Raw genomic sequence first — 26,396 nt, forward strand, 5'->3', positions numbered from 1 at the left:
GTGTTTTTATAATATCTACTGTGTGCCAGGCACCATAAGAAGTGTAAAATGAGAAAGACCTTTCCTCATGGAACATACTGCCTAGTAGGGTAACAAATACTCACAAAAGCAACTACAGACGCACAATGCCATGAGGAAGGGAAAAAGATGGGGACCCAATTTGATCCAGAAAATTAGGGATGGATTCCTTGAGGTAAGATATCAAAGATAAAAAGTTATGACTTAACTAATTTTTTGTGTGTTTTTTTCCCCAGAAACCTTTTATTTAAGGAATATAAACTTCACACATTTCATAATTACAACTTTAGGAACTTGGTGATTCTTCCCACCGTACCCATCCTACTCACTTTCCCACCCCTCTTCCTCCTCCCTCTCCTATTCTCATTCTTATTTTTACTAATATCTGTTTTTAATTAACTTTATATACATATGATTAAAAATAACATACAAGTAGCCATATATATACATATACATATATAAGTAATAATCAAATTATATATGTATACATATATGACCACTTATTGTATACTTGCTAAGGGAATAAAGGATTAAAAATTGTCATTTATATCTGTCACCAAAATTTCCATTATAATAAAGGACACAGATATGTGCTTAATTAACTCTATTATAGGAAAATATTTTAAAAAATGCTCCCTATCAAAATCCTAAAGATTTTAAGGAAACAGAAATTTCCATCTTAAAATTAATATACATTCTTTAAGAAACCCTAACAGCCAAAATAACCTTGAAAAGAAACAATGTTAGAAGTCTCACACTTCCTGGTTGCAAAACTTACCACAAACCTACAATAACCAATGCAGTGTGGCACCATTATAAAGATAGACACAGAGAACAAAAGAATAGCAAAGAATCCAGAAAGAAGTCCTCACAGTATGGTCAACGATTTTCAACAAAGGTGAAAAGAATATTCAATGAGGAAAGAGTCTTTCCAACAAACAGTGCCAGAGAAAACTGGATATGTACACACAAAACAATGACATTGGCCCCTGCCCCTGCATCAAACACAAATATTTACTGATATAAAGATTAACACAAAATGAATCAAATGCTGGAATTTAAGAGCTAAAACTATAAAACTGTTAGAAAAAAGTGAAGGGGACACTTTAAGACACTGGACTTAGCAATGATTTATTTGGTCAATAAATGAGATTTCATCAAAATCAAAAGCTCTTGTACAAGAAGGATGCTATCAATAGGGTGAAAAGGCAATCCTAAGAAGAAAGTATCTGTGCACCATGTCTAGTAGGGGGCTGATTTCCAAGATATATCTAAAGAATTCTTACAGCTAAATAACACAACATTTAAAAAAAATTATTTCAAAAAACAGACAAAGCATTTGAATAGACATTTCTCAAAAGAAGATACACAAATGGCCAATTAATGCATGAAAAAGACTTTCAACATCAGTAACCATTAAGGAAATGTAAATCAAAGCTACAATAAGTTCATGCACATTAGGATGGCCATTATCAAAACAAACAAAAACAGAAAATAACAAGTGTTAGCAAGGGTGGAAGAAAATTGGAAGCCTTGTGCATTGCTAGTAAGAATATAAAATGGTGCAGCTGCTACAGCAAATAGTATGTCAATTCTTCAAAAAGTTAAACAGAATTACCAAGCAATCCAGAAATTCCACATCCGGGTATACAACTAAAAGAAGTGAAGGCAGCTTTTCAAATACATATTGGCACCCCTATTTTTTCAGTAGAATTATCTAGCACAGCCAATAGGAGAGGCAGCCCACTTGCTCAAGCATTTATAATGGATAACTGTGGACTCCAGAAAAAAATGTATGAAATATTGATACATACTGCAGTATGTATGTTCCTTGAGAACATTATTCTAACAAGCAAGTCACAACTGGATAAATATCATATGATTCCACTTCTATGAAGAGCCCAGACTAGTGTAATTCATGGAGTGAGAAAGTCTAACGGTGGTTTGCAGAGACAGAGGGAGAGGGAAGGAAAGGAAGAACAAGAAGTTTGTGATGAATGAGTACAAAGTTTCAAGTTTCGCAAGACGAAAAGAGTTCCAGAAATGCCTGGGCTACATAACCTTGTAAAGTACTTAATGACACCATGGTACTCATTTTAAAATGTTTAAAATGGTAAATTTAATGATATGTAGATTTTTACAATTTTAAACATGCTACATGGCTGTCCAGGCAATACACTAGAGACTTCTGAAGAGGGAAGGATGACAGAACATTAGGAATAGGGGTTTAGTTGGACCCTAAAGGAATTTGATAAGGAGTATCAAGACATTCCAGGCTCTCAGAGGACTATGATCAAAGGCAGAATTAAAAAAACACATGGCCAGCCGGCACCGTGGCTCAACAGGCTAATCCTCCACCAAGCGGCGCCGGCACACCGGGTTCTAGTCCCGGTCAGGGCACCGGATTCTGTCCTGGTTTCCCCTCTTCCAGGCCAGCTCTATGCTGTGGCCAGGGAGTGCAGCGGAGGATGGCCCAAGTGCTTGTGTCCTGCACCCCATGGGAGACCAGGAGAAGCAACTGGCTCCTGCCTTCAGAACAGCGTGGTGCGCCGGCCGCAGCGCGCCTACCGCGGCGGCCATTGGAGGGTGAACCAACGGCAAAAGGAAGACCTTTCTCTCTGTCTCTCTCACTGTCCACTCTGCCTGTCAAAAAGTAAAAAAAAAAAAAAAAAAAAAAAAACACATGGCGAATTGGAAATATTATACTATAATAGAATATCCACAATGAAAATATATGCACAGTTATTAGCCACATTAGCCCAGGAAAATAGTCCAAGTCCAGACCATGGAAGGTCTTCAGCACCATGCCAAGGAATGCTGACTGAATACCCAAGGCAACGGAACATCCTGACAAGTTTAGGAAAGAGTGAATGGAGGAGTCCACATTTTGGGACTGTGAGTATGTGAAGAGATGATCCCAAAGTACCGTGATTGCAAAGGTAACAGATGCCGCAGCCTGAGATGGGGAAGGGGATGTATGTAGAAGTATGAGATTGGCTCCAGATGTTTCAGAGGGACAGGCAATGAAGTCACTCTACCAAAAAAAAATAACCCACCCGTCTCTGTTTCGCACCATCCTCAGGCTAATCCAGGCCTCCATCCTCTCCTGAAACCCCTACAACAGCTTGCTGATTCATCTTCCTGCTTCTAGGCCATCTGGAGATGCAAATCGGACTCTCACATCCCTGACTGGGCTTTTACCAGCTTCCCACTGCAGTCGCAGCAAAATCCCAGCTCAGTGCTCTGGCCTCCAAGGCTGTGCCAGGCAGCTCCCCTGCCCCCTCCAGCCTCAGGGTCCACCATTCTTCTCACTCATTTCCAGCCACTTTTAACTTTCAACTTCTCGGGCATACCTGGCTCTTGCCCATCTCCGGGCATTTCACTTGCTATGGATTGCTCTCCCACCCTACCTGATCTTTGTGTGACAAGCTTCTTACCATGCAGATCTCAGTTCAAATGACAAATGATTCAAAGGACTTTTTCTAATCGCGCATTTTACCTAATCCAGGACTCCCCTTATCCTCTGCCACAGCACCCAGTTCACAGCACTAATTTCAATATGGCTTATTTTTTTAAAAAAACATTCATTTATTTATTTGTAATTCATGGCTACAGAGAAAGAGAGGGAGAGGCAGAGAAAGAGATCTTCCATCTGCTGGTGTTCTCCCTAGCTGGCCACAACAGCCAGTACAGGGCCAGGACGAAACCAGGAGCTTCATCTAAGTCTTCCATGTGGGTGCAGGGACCCAAGCACTTGGGCCATCATCTGCTGCTTTTCCCAGGCCATAGCAGGGAGCTCAATCAGAAGTGCAGCAGCTGGGACAGGAATCGGCACCCATATGGGATGCCAGCACTGCAGGCAGCCACTTCACCCACTACGCCACAATGCTGGCCCCAATACAGCATTGTAAAACTCTTCACTCTTTTCTCAATCAGGCAACCACCTTGTTGACCATTACAGCCCCAGCTGGAAGCACAGTGTCTGACACATAGTGGTCACCCACTAAATATACAGAAAAGGAATGAATAGGAGACACCCATAAGTAGGTAGGTAGGTGAGGGAAACAAAAGAAAAGAAACGGAATCCAATGTTTACAATTCAGAGTTCGTGGAGGAGAGGCAGAGTGTGACTAAGGGGCGAGGGACAAGTGACAGCAAAAGCCCCTGGACAATGACAAGGCACAGGTGCCCAAGACATGCACAGCAATACCACCAGCCAGAGGAATCGGAAACAGAACCGCCGACAAGAGACACTCGAAGGTGTGCTTCTTTTTCACCGACTCTGAGAACGACCCCCGTCTGGGGAGGAGGGGAGAGGGGATGGAAGGATAATTACATACCAGATTTTCTATAGACAGCTGAAACTGCTTAATTTCACGAAGCGTCTCATTATCTCTTTTCACTTCATTCACATACTGTGCCAAGTCCTGAAGAATAAAGAGACACAAAAAGAAGGCACATGAGATGAGGGAAGAGATGCAACGGCTCTGAAAGGAAACACATCATTACTTCTGTGAGTGGTGAAAGTTACCGCCACAACTTCTCAATGACAATAAAATGAACGCTCAATCCATCAATGCTGCGCCTCCATGGCAATTTTATAATGTCTGGAGTGCAGCTGGCAAGACGGAAGAGTTGTCCTCTTCTACACCCCTGAGAACAGTCACCGTGCTGGGGCCTTAAGAGGCAAACGCAAACAAAATGAGCTGCTCTGCGAGTGAGAGAAAGGAAACTGGGTCAGAAGAATGGAAATGCCACGCACAACCATGACTGACCTTGAGAGCATTATGTTTTCACACAGGTTGGAACAAGGGCAAAACTGAAGGATTAGCCGGGAGGAGAAAAAGGAACTCAAAGTTAGATAATGCATATGGCAAGACTGTTTTCTGCAAGCAGTGGATGTCTTCCTGGTTCCTAAGAGCGCGCCATCCAGGCAGCTGGCTCGATTTTGCAGTCAATCAAGGAGAAATAAAGGAGGTGTGAGGAGTTAAACAGCACACAAATTGAATTAAAGTGAACAAAAAGACATCGGCCGTGTTTCTCCATGTGCTGTCACCTATTTCAAAATGTCTTTTCTCATATTTGAGGAAACATTAGCTAATCTTCCCAAACTGTAGCTAGCTATTTTTATTACATGTGCTCCAGATTTTCCTATTTTCTGAGTTCTTTTTCTTCTCTGCCCTCTTAAATTCATCGGCAACAGTAGGAGCAGAACTCTGCAAACAGCCGTTCCTAACTTTGTTCTAAATGGAGGCCTTTCCGTAACAGGGACCTGAATGTGACTTCCTCACAACTCGAAACCTGGAACTTTTTTTTAAAGATTTTTTTTTTATTTATCTATTTGTGAGGTAGAGTTATAGACAGAGGGAGAGACAGAGAGAAAGATTTTCCATCCACTGGTTCACTCCCCAAATGGCCACAAAGGCTGGAGCTGAGCTGATCGGAAGCCAGGAGCTTCTTCTGGGTCTCCCGCATGGGTGGGTGCAGGGGCCCAAGCACTGGGGCCATCTTCCACTGCTTTCCCAGGCCACAAGAAGAGAGCTGGATCAGAAGAGGAGCAGCTGGGACACAAACCAGCACCCATATGGGATGCCAGTGCCGGAGGCGGAGGATTAATCTACCATACCACAGAGCCAGCCCCTAACTGTTTATAATGACAAGTAATTGTGTGATGTATCCTGCTGGTGGTACAGAAGCCAGCAACACAGGAACGTCAGTGCCCAAACTGGAAGAGGGGCCTATTAACGCGTTATGCTTTGCTCTGAGCAGGGTCACACTGCCATTTTCTTTTAAAGAAAAAAAAAAATTGCGTAGGTTTTCAGTTTTGGGCAATCACTATTTCTTTCAAGGTTATTTGTATTCAGTATATTGTAGAAATTGGGGTTTTACATAATCCCCACTATGTGCAAAACATAACTGCCCTTATCTACTTGTAGTTCTTGATTTTCAGGATTACCTGAAAATAGAAATCCATACTGAAGTCCCCTTGTACTGATGCAAGCATCCCCAAGGGTAAGCCTAGCAGACAGCCTCACAGGAGGAAAATTAGTCACACCAGTGTTTCAGAGTCACCAGCCGACCTACTGCTTCCACAAGAAAACAGTTTGCTACTAGTGACCGGGAAAAGAATGTGAAATAGAACAATTATATTAAATCTCTCCTGGTGATTATGAAGTTTGTCATCACACAGAAGTTAGTTTAATACATGTCTTGATCATATGTGTTTTCGTCTAACAGTAGGATCCATGTAAGGACATCTACATCAGTAAAAAACACCCAGCTGTCCCCAGCAAAAACTAGTGTGTCTGATATTAAAGTGTAATATACACGTATTAGCAATTTAGAATGCTTTATTTTTAGGCAAGAATCAAAAGTATAAACAAATGACTGACACATCGCCTCACCTTCATCGCATCAAGAGCCAGTTTCAAATTTGCCTTCTCCACAGGGTCAGGGGTGTGTTTGACCAGTTCCTATTTGGAAGATACAGTTTAGTGCTACTTCCATCAGATTAAAACCAAGACATAAGAAAGAAAACATCTTTTGTAAGTACCATCGCTCTCATTAGTCTAGCCTTAATGTGATTAACCTGATGCCATGCGGCTTCATTTTCATCCCAAATTTCAAACTTTAAGATGGAGTAGAAGCCAAAATGACACAAGACACACTTGGAAATGTTTCTTTCAGAGATGAGTCTGAATTCTATCCTTCACCATTACATGGATACCATCTCCCAATTGGTAAAGAGCTAATAGCTAACTGAACCAATAGGCTTCAGTCACTGTCACATTTGGTTTCTCTGTTTTTGAACACTTCTAGTGTCTTAGGGCCATCAGAATTTTCTGTACCTTGCTGATATTGCTGTTACAGTTTATTCATCTTAAATTTCTACCTAGTCTCTTAATCTGCATCCTGGGAAGTTACCGTCCTCTAGATTTGTCCTTTCTTATTTGTACTATACATGCTCTACAAATTCTATCTCAACCGCTGTCCAAACATCAACTACTAGCTAATGGGGAAACTACTCCCAGCTGTATGTGCTAAGCCCAGAACTCACGCCTGAGTCCTAGATGCATATATCCAACTACACAGTTCCACCTGAGTGTCTCATAGGGCCTGCTAATCCAACATGCCCAAAAGCTAATCACTATTCACCTATCACCCATTCTTGTTATTGTTTGTTTTATTGTATTTCCATCTGTGTAATGACTTTAACAAAACCCTAAAAGGTATCCCAAACTCTCCTCTCCCCCTCACTATGTCCTGTTGTTGTTAACTTTAATCCTGCCCATTGAAACCATCTGGTCTGCTACTACCTGGTTCAGGTGCTTGCCTGTCAACCAGGGCCTCTGATGGGCTCTGTCTCCTGGCTGCCAGTCTCTCTGCACAACAATCCATTGACTCCTCCTGATCTGAATTCTGCAACCTCTTTCATTTTTTCTCTTTCCTCTTCCACCCTAACAACCTATGTTCTACCCATCCTAAATCAGTAGTAATTATCAAAATACATTCTGATATCTCATCCTATCTGAAATGGTTTCTCTCCTTATACAGCTTTTCCTCTCTGGTCTACTTGCCAAACTCTTACTCATCCCTCAAAGCCCAACTCAAGAACCACTCCTCTGGGAAACCTTCTATAACAGAAGCCTCCATGCAGGTCCCCAAGCCTCAGGTCTAATTATTTCAGACTTTATTAGTACCACCTCTGTATCTTCTATGTAGCTACACATTGATGGGATACCTGGCAGTTTACATGTCATTTTCCCCTTCTAAATGGTGAGCTGTATCAGTGTAGGGCCTCTCTTACATTGCAAGTGCACAATACTATTTTTGGTACATGAGAGCCTGCAAAAATCTTTCATTCAATACCAAAAGTGTTTCGTGTTACATGCAGGACCTATAGAGAATCTAGAAAGTATAGGAAGTCTATCAACTTTCTGCTCTTTTAGTTCTATTTTTACCTCTTATTTTTATTAAATAAAAATAGTAAATTATTCTTAAAGTTTCTAGTCCTCCACTATAAAATATTCTAATATTATAAATGGACAATTTCTAATCATGCATTTCCAAAATGATTTCTCCACTAAAGTATAATAGTAAGTAGGAAGTGTACAAATTTATAACATTTGTTCAACAAATTTCTAGATCCCAAATGTAGCTTATTCTTCACTACTCAGAGATGGAAAAAACATTGCTAGAATTTTTATCTATGTGTGGTACTCAAAATAAAACTTCCCATTTTAGAAAGTCATCATGGAACTAAACATACTCTTGAAATTCAAAATACAAAAGAACCCAAGAGAAATCAGGGAAAACGGTTTACTGAATCTGAAAAAAGTAGAGTCATATTTTATACTTTCATATGTCTGTATAAAATCTTCTAAGTACCAAAATAGATATATTATTTAAAAATCATACCTTCTAAATTCTTCAATCAATATTTGAGCACACCAGAGTTACAAATAAATTATTATCTTATTTTGGTCATGTTTTTAGTTCCACAATGCCTCAGAACCTGATTGCCTGAGTCTTCCTTATTAGTTTTTCATAAAATTCAATTTGATTAAGTTGCTTTGAGTTTAGGTCTTATAAATGTTTTAATGCATTTTTAAGGAATAATCAGGGTTTGAATTTTTCTGATTTCTCAGTAGAACAAAAATAGAAATGACTAATAATTTTGTGGCTACAGTTCAAGAAATTTAATATACACAATGTACAAAGCACAGCAGACTCAAAATTGTATTTCACATCCAGGTAGTAGATCTTCTTAAAATGACATCTCACAAGCATCAGCAGAGCTGACAGACTAATACAGTAAGACATTTCTTTGGAGCAGAACTAATGAGTCTCCTGGTGTAGCTATCAAATTAAATTTATAAGACTCTCCACCCTCATTAAAGGACTAACCATGGAAACCATAAGCTTTGTGGGTTATAACAAGAATCACTTCAAAATAAATGGAGTCTTATTACAATTTATTAGAGAAGAAAGCAATACAGAATGTGGCACAATTCTCCTCATTGTTAGAAGGCAAAAGGCTAATATGATTAATCTGACAAAATTTAGATGCATAGAGACACTAATGAATGATTACTGGATCACTGCTAACTACAGAAGACTTGGTTGAAGGATTATTTTTATTTGCTCTGCCTTGTTTCTTCATTTTGCTTTTTTAAAATCAGTTTTCTTTGAAGGACACAAAATGTGACTGGCATATACAGAATCATCTTTGCTAAAAGGAAGAAAAATGTCCAGTTGTTCTATAATATGTCAACATTTCACAGGAATAGGGCCCAAAATATGGAGTATCTGCAACACAGCTGATATTTCACTCACACGTCACTGAACGAGTTAGTGAACAATAAACAAGCAGTTTTAAGTAGCATACCTGGAGAAGAAGGTGATACTTTAAAACACGTTGCATAGGAACCACAAGCAAATCCCGAAGAGTGAATTTCCCATTATTTGCTCTTTTGGAACATTCCTAATAAAGAGTTTTAAAAAAAAAAACTTTGTTAGTTTTATCAAGGGGAGAAAGATACAGAATAACCAGAAATGTTATTATACAATAAACATTTTGTTCTTTTCCTTAACAATGTTTCTCTCTAAATAACAGAAGGTGTCTTCAATTTAAAAACAATCTCATAGCATTTCAATGCTAAATATGAACCAAAGAGAATGCTTATGTTTGAAAGTTACTTTCTCTAGTGTAAAATGGTGGTCCTCCAGGGTCTTCCTGAGTTTATCTTTAGAGTGGTACCTTCTACCAAGCTCCCATAGTGGACACATAGACCAGTCTCAAGACACATGGCCAAAGGCTGGCACTATGGCACAGTGGGTTAAGCCACATCTTGAAACACTGGAATCCCCTATCAAGCCCCAGGTGCTCCACTTCTTATCCAGGTCCCTGCTAATGTGCCTGAGAGGACAAGGAAAGATATTCCAGGTAACTGGGCCCCTGCCACCATATGGTAGACCCAAATGGAGTTCCACACTCCTGCTTTTGGCATTGTCCAGCCCTGACAATTGCAGCCATTTGAGGAATGAACCAGCAGATGGTTCGTTGCACTCGCGCTCGCTCTCTCTCTCTCTCCCTATCTCTGTATTACTCTGCCTTTCAAATATATAAACCTTAAGAAAAATGGCCTACTCATCAAATCTGCCTTGAGCCTTGGTTGATTCAGTTCTCTCCAATTGCAATGTGCTTTGTCCGGCCACTATCAAAATTCATCACCCTCTTCGTAACAATTTCAACGAAAACTGTGCTTTTTGTACACTTGTCTGCATACATCTGTGCCTTATGGGTCTCTTAATTACTGCTGTACAGAACATCTTCCCCAAAGTATCCTTTAAGCCTTTAACATGTTGTTTAAGCCTCTAAGAATTTAGCATTCTCTTAATAAATATTTATTGACCTGAATGAAAGGGAATGTCTCACTCTGAAAAATCTGCCAAAGTACAAACTCTTTTCTCTTAAACACTTATGTAAAAATAGTATTGACTTGCTCACTCTTTTGACAGCAACAATGAATTTGAGGAATATACTTTGAATATCAAAGCAAGAACAAGACTTGTGAGCTCAAAGAGGTCATTTTTCTAATTTTACCATTTCTAACATATTGATGGCATCATTCAGAGAAAGAATAAAGTGTCATTAAAAACACAGTCTTTCTGGGCCAGCACGGTGGCGGTGGCACAGCAGGGTAAGATGCCTATCGCATAATGGAGTGCTGGTTTGAGTTCCAGTCACTCCACTTCTGATCTATCTTCCTGCTGATGCACCTAGGAAGGCAGCACAGGATGGCCCAAGGGCTTGGGCCACTGCCACCATGTGGGTGTCCAGGATGGAGCTCTTGGATCCTGGTTTCAGGCTGGCCAGATCCTAACTCTTATGGCATCTGGGGAGTGAACTGGCAGATGCAAGATTTTGATCTTTCTCTTTCTCCTTTCCCCACACTCCCTTCCTATCTCTTTCTCCCATCTCTATTGCTCTACCTTCCAAATAAATAAGTAAATCTTTTCAAGAAAAAGAAATATTTACTGAATAAAATCTTTTTTCTTAAAAAAAGCACCAGTGGGGCCAGCGCTGTGGCATAGTAGGTTAAGTCTCTGCCTTCAGCGCTGGCATCCCATATGGGCACCAGTTCAAATCCTGGCTGCTCCACTTCTGATCCAGCTCCCTGCTAATGGTCTAGCAGCAAATAGCCCAAGTGCCTGGACCCCTGTACCGGCTTGGGAGACCCAGAAGAAGCTCCTTTGGATCAGTCCAGATCCAGCCATTGTGGCCATTTGTGGAGTTAACCAGCCGATGGAAGACCTCTCTCCAAAGTCTTTCCCTCTGTCTGTAACTCTCTGCCTCTCAAATAAATAAGTAAATCTTTAAAAAAAATAAGTACCTTCAGTGAGCAACCTCATTCATTCAAAATCCTCACACAATTACACATCCAAAACAAGGACATTTCTGGTTCGTGGAAAGGGCTACACTTTCAAAAACCCACTCTTGCTCAGGAGTTTGCTTCTCTTTGCCCACATGTAACTTACCACATCATCTGGAGCTACACAGCAGACGTCATTGACTCTAATGCTCACGGTGACTCAGTGAGTGTCTGACTACAGATCTTAGGTAAAATGAACGGGGCACACATCCTCGTATGTCATCTTTTATCTCTTCAATTACTATGGTTCACTGGAAGGGTAACTATCTCAGTTCATTTCTTCCTTCTACAGATTGTAGAGAGCTCTGGATCAGGGTCTCAAACTGGGGATCAATTTGCTAACAGTGAGGTGAGCAGACCTTACTTCCCCAGTTGCATTTTAAGCTCTTTGGAACCGAGGAATAGCTTATACTTGCAGTATTATGCTATCTGATCAGAGTGTTAGGAACAGAAACGTTAAACATTTAAAATTCACTAGGATATGGAAGTTAGTTTAAAAGTTGTTAGCAGAAATATCAGTTACTTTAATATCTACGTTATAGGCTCAGGAAGTAAAGAACACAGCATAGCTAGCATGAACGAGACCTCAGTGCAAAATGCCCATTCGTACAGAAAGTAAGTAAAGGGGAGAAGCAACTCTTCCAAAACACCCAGTCACCTGCTCAGCCTAAACTTAATTCTACCTGGAAGAAAAATAAAATGGGGAAGGATGAGCCAGGCTTCCGGGGAAAGATACAGTGACTCCATCACTCTTCTCCCCGTGTTGTCTTGGTTCCAAAATAGAGAAGAAAAAGATCAAAAGTAAAAATCAATAAAAACAAAAATAACCACAAAACAGAAGACACAAAGAAGACAAAGAGACATCAGGAATAAGGCAGCTTTCTCTCCATCATGCTGGGACTTGCAGCAGGGAGGGCCAACCCAGCAGTCTTGAAGTGCTTTGCTAAGTATCTGATCGCTTGCAAATCAGGCCTGCGGGCAGAAGTAGGGGCATTCAAGCTGAGGAGCTGAGGGAAGGAGAGCCAGCAGTGCCTCACTCTGAGCCTTTCAAATTCAGCCTGAGGTCCTCTATTTTGCTGAGATAAATAGTGAGGACATAAGTTCTGTAGTTAGAGACCCAGAGGACAGTCACCGGGCAAAACACTGATGGTGACTCTGGAAAAAATAAGAGCAACATCCAGGCAGGCTGAGGACAGAATGAAGGTTTGCCTGACACTTTGCTGACCCTTATCTTGGACCACAGTTTTTTACCTTTATTTTTTAATAAAACTGCTTTAATGGTTTCTATATTAGGAATTTGTTACACAAGTTATCAAGTTTTATTTTATCACAACATTTTGAGTTTAGGTGGCTTACAGCTCTACCCTTAAGAGGCTCTATTCTCCAAACAGGGGCAGGATTCCTTTGCACTGAAAATGTTGTAGTAGATGTGATTTAGTGGTGAATCAAACTATCTCCAGTCTTAAGGTCAACATCATCAAGGGATACTAAGAGGTAAAGAAAAAAAGATCCATGATATAGAGTTTGTACAACTGCTTGGTGATCTGTTAATGCACAAATTTTCTAAGCAGTGTTTCCCTTTGCGGGAGTTACAAGCTATGAAATCATGCTAGACATGCCAACATCATGAAGGAGTTCTGACTTAGAAATCATCGGCCACTTTTGCTCCTGTTCACCACCTGACCTCACTGCTAAACTGAACGAAGAGCAGGGAAGGGATATTAAAGAGGCAAACAGGCCCTGCACAGCCATTTAAAAGTTGAAGATACCTGAGACTCAGGACAACCCAACACATGGATAAGACATTTAAGGTGATGATTCATGCAATACAATCACTTATCAAACTTTTTTAAAAGTATGAACTCTTCTCGTGGAAGATGTGTGTATGTGTGTTTGTATAATAATCATGTCAAACAATTTCCCAGACAGGTTCTCTCGTGACCTTGTGTTGTTTGCACTGGCTAGTAAGTCATTTCTCAAATATTCCTGACTCTTCCATTTCTTCCAGAATGTCCTCCATGGGATCTCATCTGTCAAAGCTCCCCCTATCCTTCAGTGATTTAACTCAAATGCTGCCTCTTCAGATAAATCTTCCACAATCTGCAGCGAGGTCATCATTCAATCTTACAGAGCCCTGGCATACAGTGTGCATCCCACACCACTAAAGCTTTCTATATTTGTGTGGTCTTTCCTTCTTCATACAGGCAATATCCAAATCCTTCTTATACTTTGCCCCCTACATTTCTTATTTTTAATAAACATTTTAATTCTGCATATACAGCATTACCATATATCTTACTCACCCTACACTTCCGAATACCAAGTTGACCCTAGGCAATTCTGCAAAGTCTCTCTGAATTTCAGCATCCTCTTCAATGAGATAACAAAATTAATGACAAATATCCCAGAGTCACTAGGACCTAATGAGATAATGTATGTAAAACATAGGTCCACCAATGTTAGATTTTACTACTGTTACTGTTACTACTACATTATTTTATAGATCTATTAAAACATTTTATAAAGTTGACAAGAAACGTTATTTTATGGAAAATATACTGTTGCCCTGATTATCAAGAGAGGAATGTGGTGCTTTCAGGTTTGTTTTGCTTTACATCATAGATAAAAAAATAAACAGTCACCTCCAATTTCAGTTTGACATCTTCTTTTGTCTTAGAAATGTGGTCTAAACTAGAGATGGCAGACTCCACTCCGCTGCAGTATTGCCCATAAATAACCAACCTGAAAAGGGAAAAGAGAGAAGAAATTGTAAGGCAAACAAGAATGATTGCAGAAGGAAACAGGCCGAATCTTCCTCTCCTTCAAGCCAGTCAGAGAAAACAAAAGTGCAACATGAACTCCTTTAATACACAACACAAACACACAGTCAGAAAATGAGAGTCTCCCATATTCACAGTAATAAAATGAGTTAATTCGGGGGTCCAAATTTGAATGGGATTAATCCCATGTGCTTTTTTATAGCAGGTACACTTTAAAAAGTGGCTTAATGACTGTTAATGGTATTTGAGTAAATATATACATGTCTCAGAAACAACAGGTAACGTTCCCATTTTTGTTGCCAACATCTCCTATCCAAGACCCCGTAGAAGTCCTGGCTGCTCTACTTCCTATCCAACTCCCTGCTAAGGCACCTTGAAAAAGCAGCAGAAGATGGCCCAAGTATTCGGGACCCTGCCACCCATGTTGGGAGGAGTTCCTGGATTTGTCTGGCTCAGCCCCCTCTACTGTGTCAATCTGGGGAGGGAGCCAGTAGATAGATCATCTCTCTCTCTCTCTCTCTCTCTCTCTCTCTCTCTCTCTCTCTCACACACACACACACACACACACACACACTGCCTTTCAAACAAACAAATAAATCTTCTTATAAAATTTAAAGTTTTGTTTAAGCTCTTATTAGAGATAACTTTTTTACTGTATATTCACACTCAAAACCACTTATATTTTCTATTACAATTTTATTGCAACCACTATTTATAATTTCACTCATTAATAAACCTTCTACTCCTTACTACTTTTGAATTAAGAAACATCTATCATCTGAAAAGTAGGAATCATAGGCCTGAACTCTGCTGGACACAAGATTGGTGCATGGACCACAACCCACTTCAGAAAGATGTATCTGTAGCAGTACAGAAACTTAACCAAGAGGCTGGTGCTTCTTAGGTTTCATTTAGCTCCTTACTAGAAAAAAACTAGTAATGTATTAAAGTTTATCTAAAGGGTGACACAAAGCAATTAATTAGCCACTTCCTAGTCAGTACTTAGAATTATATGGGTTGATTTAAAAACAGAATTATATTTTAAGTGAAATTTCTTGATGATTTAATTCATTTGGGATTTTTTTTTCTTTCAAACTTAAGAAAACTGACTTTGATTAGAATCTAATATGCCAAAAGAGAGAGACAACAAATATTAGTCAGAAGAAGTATCAAGTATCAGCTAACTTATACACAAAGTCTACAGACAGGAGCAAGAATTGAAATTCCTTACTCAGGATTGCATCACTAGGTAATGACAAGGCCTGCAAAGGACTCTCAGCCTTCTGATTTGCAATGCATAAGCCCTGCATTGGATCCCTTCTGCTTTTTTCAATAATACATATTTAGAGCTCAAACTATCAACCTGAAGTTAACAGTCCCCTGTTCTAATTACTGCCAAGGTAGTATTGTGATGAAAATAGTTATTTGTTAGTCATTTTAATACTACCCCCTTCTCTATAATTACAAATTATGCCCATATTTTTGTTTTATATATATATATATATGTGCATATATACATATGTATGTGTGTATATATACGTATATACATATACACATATAATTGTTTATAAGTTGTACATTCTTATGAGGTGCTACATATTTCAATATAGGTATACATCAGGTAATGTTCAAATCAGGATAAATTTAGGTTTCCTTTATGGAAAAACATTCCAAATGCTTTTTCTAGTTTTCAAAAGACACTCACACACAGAGTACTTCATCATTATCAACAGTCACCCTATTGTATAACTTTCAGTCTATCTAATTGGAACTCAGTACTTGTTAATTGACCTTTCCCCATCCCTCCCGTCACTCTACCCTCTAGTCACAGGTAGTCAACATTCTACTCTCAACATCTATCAGATCAACTTCTTTAGGTTCCACACAAGTGACAAAATTAAAAACTGGACAATTACCTTTCTTTGTAGTTAATGAAAACTTGATACAAGTTCTGGTCATTTTTATTTACAATGGAATCATGAATCTCTTGCATTAAGTTCCGATGAACTTTTACAAGTTCCTTAAAAAATAAAACAATGTGAAGTATTCAGAACCAATAATCATACTCATAAATATACCCCAAACCTAAAATCCCTATTGTAGCTAGTAACCACTCAATATATTCACAATGTTCTCAATATACAAAATTGCTAACATCAGGGAAAAAAAAAAAAAAAAAGGGAAAAGAAGGGGGAAGAAGGGCTGGCGCCACGGCTCACTAGGCTAATCTTCTGCCTGCGATGCCGGCATACCGGGTTCTAGTACCGGTCAGGGCACCAGATTCTGTCCTGGTTGCCCCTCTTCCAGGCCAGCTCTCTGCTGTGGCCCAGGAGTGCAGTGGAGGATGGCCCAAGTGCTTGGGCCCTGCGCCTGCATGGGAGACCAGGAGAAGCACCTGGCTCCTGCCTTCGGATCATCACGGTGCGCCAGCTGCAGCGCACTGGCCACAGCGGCCATTGGAGGGTGAACCAGCAGAAAAGGAAGACCTTTCTCTCTGTCTCTCTCTCTCACTGTCCACTCTGCCTGTCAAAAAAAAAAATAACTAAATAAATAAAAAAAGAAGGGGGAAGAGGAAGAAGAGGAAGGATTTGAGGGGGAGGAGAGAAAGGGGAGTAGGTAAAAGGAGACCATGCTAGTGGAGAGAAGGGGGGAGATGAGAGGAAGAAAAGAGACAGGAGATGTTTATGGGCAACTTCAGTTTCAGATCTGACTTGAAATATTAGTGCTCTATGAAAAAAGAAATTATCTCACAAGCTATTAAGATATAATTTCTTCCTTGTATAAAAATATGTCCAATTCATTTTAGTTTTACAATCAGTACAAATTTTTAAATAAAACTGTCCCAGTGCTTAATGTTTTATTGACAGAGTAAAGTAATGATTCATGTCCTTAGGATACAGAAATGTAGATTTGTACTTTGGTCAATTAGTGGTGTCCTGGTGCTAAGCTAACAATAATCATACTGAATTACTTGAAACCAGACAACTAATTGCATAAATAAGGAGCAAATAAATTGTACTAGACAACTGACTGGAGCACTCAGAAGTCAGAATCTCACATTTCTCTCATAAGCAAGTCATTTTCAGGCAGGCAGTAAACACATGCAACAGCCAGCAAGTAAAGGCACTGGAAACAAAGTGCCCACTCTTCCATGACTGCTTCCCATGCACCTGGGAGTGCCCGTGGACTCCACACTGGCCCTTTCCTTGGTGGGATGGATGGACATTAAACATGATGATGTTGGCCTTGTCATTTTCTTGAGGAGGCTGGAGTATGGAAAAGACTTAAGAATAAGGAGTATCATACGGGCTCACTGTCACAGAGACCATGCAGACTTAAGGGGTCTAAGAATCCTGTTTCCTAGAAAGCGCAGTTTGTTTTTTTTTTTTTTTTTTCTGCTAAACTTTTACCTGAAACTGTAAGCATTTCCTTCTCATTTGGTTGCAAATCAATGGAAATGTCTTGTTAGGCCAAAATCAGGGAGAAAGGCAACATGTCAGAGCCTATTGGTTGCAGCTCATTGAGAATACAGCAGAAGCAACATAGGAGGGACTTTTCAGGTGATACAAGTAAGCCTGTACATGATATAGGTACAATTAAGGTGTGTGTGTGTGTGTGAGTGTGTGTGTGCATGCACCTGTGTGTTTGGATAAACCAAAACACATTCTGAGACCCTGAATCCTGCCTAGAGTGACCTCATGGGGCATGGCACTTAGCTGGTTTCTAGATTTATGTGCAAATGCCCTTTTAGAATCAGAAGACTACGATGAGGTATTCCAACATTTGAAATGCTTGCACAAATGTGAAGAATACATCCTCACATTTTATTAAAATAGTCTGATAAGTCCTAAGAAAATACTGTGTTTCAGAAATGGGAGTTAAGGTTGACATACTGGAAACAAGATGACCCAACGAGCAGACGATGAGGACATGGAGAGAGCATGGGAGGCAGAGGAAACTGAGGTAGTCAGGACAGTAGATAGGACACGAAGTCCGAGGGGCTGGAGGAGCAGCGAGAAGAAGGGGCAGAAGGGGAACCCAGAATATATTCAGTGCTGGCACTAAGGATCGTTTCATTGAGGCGACCTCTTCATGCCTCAGATAAGGGCAATATATGAGCCTTACGTATCCATTTGCATTGTGACTGACTTTTGGTTGAAGATGTGACATATGTCACTTTAAGGAAATCAGGAGATAAAATCTTGGGAAACAAAAAAACTAGGGTCAAAATAGATTACACATAAGAGAATATTAAATCACAGACCTGGGACCTACTAAGAAATGAGAACTTCATAGAAAACACAACAGTCTTGGCTCGTGTATCTTTACTTACAGGAATGTTGATGAATACGGAATCAAATTCTGCTGTGGTCAGAAATCTTTTTAGTGGTGCCATGAAATACTACCAGGAGAGAAGAGGGAAATCATAATTAGCACAATTTGTCTTACTCAATGGAATCGTTTTCATCTTCAAATACTTCCTGACATTCACTGTTTATCTACATTCTGAATACAAACAAGTAGAAGCTGTTTTCTCTGTCTTAAACATTTTATACCTGAGCAGAGATATAAAGACACACACACACAAGCTAATATATTTGAATTATGAAAGGCTTAGACAATAAATGCCTCAGGAAGAAAGAAAGAACATTATTGGCTGAGTTGGCAAAACTTCAGAGGTATATCTGAGGGTTCACAAAATGTACCCCAAATGCTTTGTGAAGTTTATAAATTCCTGAGAGAAATTACCTGTTTATGCAATTATGGATCATCCCTTAAGAATTTTAGTTCCTGGCCTACCGCTGTTGTAATTTCAATATCTGTGTAGATAATCCTCCCAATAGCCTAGCTTCTCACTCCCTGACCTCCAATAATCCTGTGCCTCACCATAGCTCAACTCCCAAACCTCATGGCTATACCCCAAGACCTTGTCATTACCAACAATTGCAAATACTCCCTAGGACTGATTTCAAACAAACAACTCCCTGATGACCCCCTCCTTCCTTTACAGCTCGTTCTGTCCAGGAATTCTTCAGCCCTACTGGTCTGCCAATCCGCTGTCCCAGCCAAGCCCTCACGTCCTACTTCCCTCCCTACCCTTTCACCCTCCTTGAACTGTCATCAGAAGCACTTCTAAGACTGCACCCTAATCTCTCTACTCCCATCATGCTTTCTTGAAGAAAACAGAAACTCTGGCTAAATCTGCCACATATTTTGTTAACAGCCTATAACGGTAGTCAAATTTTAAATGATCGCAAAACCCCAATGTGCCTATAATGGCACACAGCCCTACCACATTTCCTGATCATTGCACTCTCCTAAACAGCTCTTCTGCACCTTCCTCTCTTTTCCTAAACTTCCTCCTGGTTTTCATTTTCCTAACCTTTATACACGAGACTCATCAGAAATGGCTTCAAGCCTTTTCCCTAAAAATATGCATTCCCTGGAGTGGTCTCAGTCCCATTACCTTAAATGCCATTGTGGGATGATAAAAGCCCAACCTACCTATAAATTCAACCTTTTGACCCTAATGCCAGATTCACATATCCAACATTCTCCTCCAGTTATCCGCATGGGATGCTAGAAGGTGGCACAAAGTTAATATGTCCCAAGTGACACATGCTTCCCCATCTCAGTAACCATCTGCATCTTCCATGCAAATGTCCATGCCAAAACCTAGCAGTCAGCCAGATTCCTCTTGCCCTCAATCCCTTCCTAACCTACCACCAAACCCAGTTGGTTCTGCTTTCAGAGTTTCTTCAGAATCTGCCCATCTCTTGCCACCACTTTATCATCTTGATTCCCACAAAGTCTTTGTTTTCCTCTGTTCCACCCTTATCTCCTAAGAACCACAATGAGATGATCATGACTAAAATCATTTCCCGTCACTTCTGATGAAATACTCTCCTCTCTCAATGTTCCCACCTGACCTGATGCCCCCCAGCTCTCTGTCCTCCCGCTCCAGCCACTCTGGACCGCTGCTCTTTCCTGAAGCCTCGGCTGAGCACTGTCCCTTCTGAGGGCCTTCCTCCCAGGGGCCATCTTCACTGGGATGTCTCCCCGGCTGGCATCCTCAAGACACTTAGCCACCTGCTTACACATGATCCTATCACTGAGGCCTTCCAGGATCACTCTCTATAAAATCCCACCAATACCTGCCTATACTGCTTTCTCCTAACTTATTTTCCGTTATAAAACGTATGATACTTGGCCTGCTTAGTTTGCTTACATTCTAAGCCTTCCCATGAAAAAATGCCATGAAAGCAGCATTTGGTTGTATTTATTGCTAGACCCTCAGTCCTTAAAACATTGCCATCAAGGTACTAAGACATTAATAAACTGTTGTGGAATGAATAAATCTGCTTTGAGATTTTTAAATACAAAGTTATTCTTAAAATCAGAATAAACACTCAGCAGAATCTATTATTCTGTTATATTAACTATAGAAGGCAGTGTTTGGGTATCAAGAATAACAGCTGATGACTTACTTTTTCTATTGACTCCAAAGTTTCTGCATATTTTTCTTCCGTCTGCTTAATTTCTGCTAAGCAACAACTTCGTATATCATTTTCTGGGCATTTCTGCATTTAGAATTATCAAAATAAAATTACTAATCTATATGGTAGTAGATAGATCAAAATCACTGACAATTTTAACTTTGCGTTCTCTTTCTTTTTTTAATTTTTATTAATATGAACAGATTTAATGCATTTCATAGATATGATTCTAAGAAGATAACCATACTTACTCCCCTTCCTCTCTCCTTCAAACCCCCTCCTTATTTCATTTTTTTCTTTGCATTCTAATAAATCACAAAACTTAAAGATTCATTTAACGGCTTTTTGCGAATTATCATTGCTATTCTTTTTTATTTTTAACATAATGAAAGTTTTAGATGGTTAAAAATAAGCTTCAACCCTTGAAATTTTATTTTCATTTTATTTTAAAGACAGATACAGGAGGGGGACAGAAAGGGAGAGGGGAGAAAGAAGAGAGAGGTGTGGGGAGGGGCAGGGGAGAGGGGACCTTCCATCTGCTGGTTCACTTCACAAATGCCTACAACAGCCACAGCGCTAAGCCTGGCAAGAGCTGAGACCCAGGAATTTCATCTGGGTCTTCCATGTGACAGGCAGGGGGCAGGGACACAAGTTCTGGTGTCATCACGTGCTGCCTTCCTGTAAGTGCAGGAAGCTGGATGGGAAGCAGCACCTCTGGGACTCAAATCAGGCACTCCAATATGGAACGTGGGTGTCTCAAGTGGCTACGTAAGCAAGTGGATTGAATGCCTCCCCTAGAAACTCTTAATTAAAACATTTATAAGAAATGGCAATATTTCCATGGCATAAGATGATTTCTTTAATACTTAGCGTATTTCACAAGTCCATAGTAATAACTGTAAAAATGATCAAAGGATATTTAATAAGCAAAAACCTTCAAATTTTTTTTTCACCCAAACATTACCACCTGAGGATTTGGCTCTTTTACTAAGTGTTTAAGACTGAGGGTGGGGGCCAGTGCTGTGGTGCAACAGGTTAAGCCATGGCCTGTAGTGCCAGCATCCCACATGGAGTTCCAGCTGCTCCACTTATAATTCAGTTCCCTGCTAACACACCTAGGAAAGCAGTGGAAGATGGCCAAAGTCTCTGGTCCCTACACCCATGTGGGAGACCCAGAAGAAGCTCCTGGCTTCTGGCTTCAGCTGGCTTTAGCTTCAGTCATTGCAGCCATTTGGAGAGTGAACCAGTGGATGGAAGATTCTCTCTCTCTCTCTCCTTCTCTCTTTGTAACTCTGCCTTTAGCATAGATACATTAATCTTAAAAAAATATTTTATAAAAGGTTGAGGGTGGTAGATGCTAGTACTATGATCAAAGATTCTGAGATATGATGGAGTTGAGTTCAAGCAGTAGTTTTGTTGTTGCTGGCCTTTTAACTGTGAACAAGCTACACAGGGAGAACTGGGTAAATTCTTCAAAGCTCTGAAGAAACCTAAATCACCATTCAATTGATGAAAAGCTACTGATGTAGAGGAAGAAGATAATAACAAAAGCTTAAGCAACTGACCTCCATTTCACATTATACATGAGAAAACAATTCAAAGTAATTCTTTCTGAATTTTCCAGATATACTAATGGCAGATAAAACTTGGAGGGCTTGTTGACTACAACAATATGAGAAACTAAGTTTATGAAATATTAAAAGAGCTAGGAGACTTATAGTTAAAAAAAAAAAAGAAAGAAAAAAGCATTCCAATAGCTAACATCTATGAGGAAATATTCTTTAACACATTCTATTTTACATCTAAGTTTAAAAAAATACCCATTTTGTAAGAGAGTATTTACTTTCATAAATTCATGATTCCATAAATTATATTCTATTGCTATTGTGCCATTGTTTAGCTAAAAGCCATGTCATTTTCCCTGTCAGGTCTGTTTCTCTCCTAGTAAAATGAAAGGATTAGACCAGAGACTCCGGATGCTTGTTTTGACCTATAAAATGCCATGCTAAAGTCTCCAAATGTGATAATAATAAGTCCTACTTGCATACTTATTGGTAAGCAAAGGCAAGATAAAAACAACTATTCCAACAGAGGTTACACATATATCATGTTAATTAGTCCTTCAAGTAATTACTTTCCTAACAAAATACTCAGAGTAACAGAAAGCAAAAGTCCTACGGGTTGATGTGCTTCCTCTGCTTTCATTAGGTCCTCATAGACTTCTCCTCCTTCATCTTCCCCATATACACAGTCATAAAGATCTTCCTCATCTTCCACACGAGTTTCACTAAAACGAAGAGCACAATTGAAAAGTCATCATCTACTGTGCAGCAAATATAATAGCTAGAAATCATCTACTGGATTTTAATTTTAAAATTTAGAAAGGAAAAAATGGAATTAATGGAAAGAGTCAAAGATGTACATTACAGTTCTGCCCACTCCAGTAAGAATGATGGCAAACAACAGAAGCCAACCTTGAGGCTTTGTAGCTAACATTTAATGCGTATTCTGTGTACAAGCACATAAACAACCCTTTTGCATAGACTTTCTCACTTAAAACATCCAGCATCAATTGCCTTATCAGGTATTCCTTACAATTTGATCCATCCAAGAGAGATGGAAGTTGAGAATCAATATTATTTGACTTGCCAAAGACTACAGCTAGTCAAAGGCACAGCAAATACTGAAAACCAAGTCTGTATTATATTGTGAGTGTCTTAACCACTCTGCCATACCACTTCTTGCCTTTCAAATTTCAATGTTTCAGTTTCATTATCTGTATTAAAGTGTATAAAAACAGAGAGGACAAGGGTTAAGGAGTTTCTAATATGTAACAAGTGGTTTTTTTAAGAATATCAATTGCTGCAGGGTTATTATCAATTTCAAAGCTAGTGATTTTCAGACAATGCCCCCTCAAGGCCCACTCAGTGGCACATAGCCTCCCCTTCAATGGACTCTGTTTTTATCTGCTTTATTTGTATTTTGCAAAGAAAGAGCCTGAATTCCAAAAAAACATTTTAAAAATAAACCATTTAAAATTTTTTGCTGGTCTCCTGGAAATAAAAATAGTACCTCTTTTCAATGTTTTATAAAATTGCTGTTTATTTTCATTTTATTTGAAAAGCAGAAAGACAGAATCAGAGAGAGAGAGAGAGAGATCTTCCATCTACTGGCTTACTACCCCAATTCCTGCAACAGCCAGAGCTGGACTTGGCCAAAGCCAACACCCCAGAACTCAATCCAGGTCTCCCACATGGGTGACAGGTAACCAACTACTTGAGCCATCACATGTACCATTTTCCCAGAGTGCTTATTACTAGGAAGTTGGAATTGGGACTGGAGTTAGGACTTGAATCCAGACATTCTAATACAGAATGTGTCCAAAATTACACCTTAACCCCTGCAACATATGTCTACCCAACACCCTTTTTTAAAGTTTCTATGAGCACTTATGCTGTGACTGACTGGTACTCCTCATATGATACTGTAACCCTTCTGTCAAAGAGGAACAGCTGGGGCCAGCACCGTGGCTCACTTGATTAATCCTCTGCCTGCAGCGCCAGCATCCCATATGGGCACCGGTTCTAGTCCCGGTTGCTCCTCTTCCAGTCCAGCTCTCTGCTGTGGCCTGGGAGGGCAGTGGCCCAAGTGCTTAGGCCCCTGCACTTGCATGGGAGACCGGGAGGAAGCACCTGGCTCCTGGCTTTGGATCAGCACAGTGCGCCGGCCATAGCGGCCATCTGGGGAATGAACCAAGGGAAGGAAGACCTTTCTCACTAACTCTGCCTGTCAAAAAAAAAAAAAAAAAAAAAAAAAAAAGAGGAACAGCTGATTCCACATACTATACATTTGGTTTCTACTGTTTAAATTTTTCCTTTGCTAAAGACTTCCATAGATGGTACCTATTAACCAATAATGCCAAAGATTCAGATTAACTAATAAGAATACATTGGAAGAGAGGATTAGCATCTCTAAAAACAAAATTCAATTACTTCAGTACCAACACTCCTAAGCATCTCTGCTGGATCTGTGCAGGTGAACACTATAAATTGATGTGAACAAAAATAAAAACACTAACTATAAAGTCAATTGGCAACTTGGAACATTTTTCAATAGTGAAAAAAGAGGAGAACCTAGGGCACGCTTAGCCATCTCATGTTCCTTCCACCCCATCCTGTATCTTTCTCTCCAACAGAGGAGAGAACAACGCCCTTTGCAGTGGGAACCAGGCTCACATTTGTGCCTGGGGCTTCTTCTCTTCAGTAAATTCACCCGCAAAATTTACAGCCCATAGAGATCATAATAAAGGTAAGGCTAAAATCAAGCTGTCACAGCAAACTCAAAAAGCAAGCATTTCTAGGGATAATACCACACTTGGAATTCAACCACAAGACACAAAGTTAAAACAGGCTGTGTTTGCAGAGCGTGAGCTTGAGCTGCAGAGCAGCCAGGTTAGAGCCCCAAGCTTCCTCCAAACTCAGCTAGGAACTGCATTATTTCAGGATTTACCTTGGCATCCACTCTGCCTACAAACACAAGTAGATCAGGTAAGGGAAAGTTATAAAAAAATACTAGGTGTAAGTGACCATCAGTAGGGTTTAAAAAAGAACATCATCACCACAATGATTCAAATAGTACATTCTTGCTAATACTTCAGATAATCTGGTTATAGTACCAATAACTTTAAAGACACTTTATGGTATTGCAGGCAATTCCATAAGATGATCAGCATTTATTTGGTTAGTACCAGTGAATTCTTAGGGATTTTTAAGACGAGATAAGAAACAATTCTTAATAGATATTTAAAACAAGACTTCAAGACCATTCTAGATGCCACCTACAATGGGGAGAGTAGCTGGCCATTCATCCAGGGGGCTTCTGTGAGCACCTGCCTTTACTCCTCTTCGGCTGATAACTCTTAGAACAGGCAAGCCAAGGATAATCTGGGATCACCACAGGGAGTGGGAGCCAGACTAGGAAGTATATGGGAGGCTGGCGCTGTGGCGTAGCAGATAAAGCAGCTGTCTGCGGTGCCTGCATCCCATATGGGCACCAGTTCAAGTCCCAGGTGCTCCACTTCCGATCCAGCTCTCTGCTATGGCCTGAGAAAGTAGTGGAAGATGGCCCAAGTCTTGGGCCCCTGCACATGCATAGGAGACCTGGAAGAAGCTCCTGGATTCTGGCTCCAGATAGGCACAGCTCCAGCTGTTGCAGCCAACTGGGGAGTGAACCAGTGGATGGAAGAACTTTATTTTCTTTCTCTCTCTCTCTCTGCCTCTCCTTCTCTGTGTAACTCTTTTATATAAATAAATAAATCTTTTTAAAAAAGAACTATATGGGTTCAAAGTCCAAAGACTGCTACTTACAAATGGTATTACCTTCAACAAACTATTTAATTTTCAAAATTGGATTTTCTTATTTCTAAATTGTGACAATAGCAACAACCTAATACCCATGTGAGATTAAAGGACAGTGTATACGACATGATTAGTGCACACACTCAATTTGCCTATGGCTAACAGGCTAGAGAGCTCAGATCTGAAGCATAAAGCCTGGTGAACAGAAGGTTCTTGATGCAGTTTTGGCTTATTTAGACATTCATTTACTGAAGACCTACTCTACCTGGCACAGTCTGAAGTTGTACATAGTCATGAACAAGGTCAAGG

The 26,396-nt window shown here is 40.0% G+C and overlaps 1 protein-coding gene across 1 annotated transcript in view; it reads right to left on the reverse strand.

Moving 5' to 3' along the window:
• Positions 1-26,396, reverse strand: part of VAV3 (vav guanine nucleotide exchange factor 3) — a 415,772-nt gene that overhangs the window by 179,531 nt on the left and 209,845 nt on the right. Inside the window, exons 5-12 of the mRNA XM_062191859.1 lie at positions 22,909-23,017; positions 20,722-20,814; positions 18,567-18,635; positions 16,150-16,253; positions 14,096-14,195; positions 9,407-9,502; positions 6,423-6,491; positions 4,359-4,445 (exon numbers count right to left, since the gene is read on the reverse strand). Of these exons, the coding sequence (XP_062047843.1) occupies positions 4,359-4,445; positions 6,423-6,491; positions 9,407-9,502; positions 14,096-14,195; positions 16,150-16,253; positions 18,567-18,635; positions 20,722-20,814; positions 22,909-23,017 (727 nt within the window). The remainder of the gene's footprint in view (positions 1-4,358; positions 4,446-6,422; positions 6,492-9,406; positions 9,503-14,095; positions 14,196-16,149; positions 16,254-18,566; positions 18,636-20,721; positions 20,815-22,908; positions 23,018-26,396) is intronic.

The sequence above is a fragment of the Lepus europaeus genome, chromosome 5 (assembly GCF_033115175.1).
Source record: "Lepus europaeus isolate LE1 chromosome 5, mLepTim1.pri, whole genome shotgun sequence".
NCBI classification, from domain to species: domain Eukaryota; kingdom Metazoa; phylum Chordata; class Mammalia; order Lagomorpha; family Leporidae; genus Lepus; species Lepus europaeus.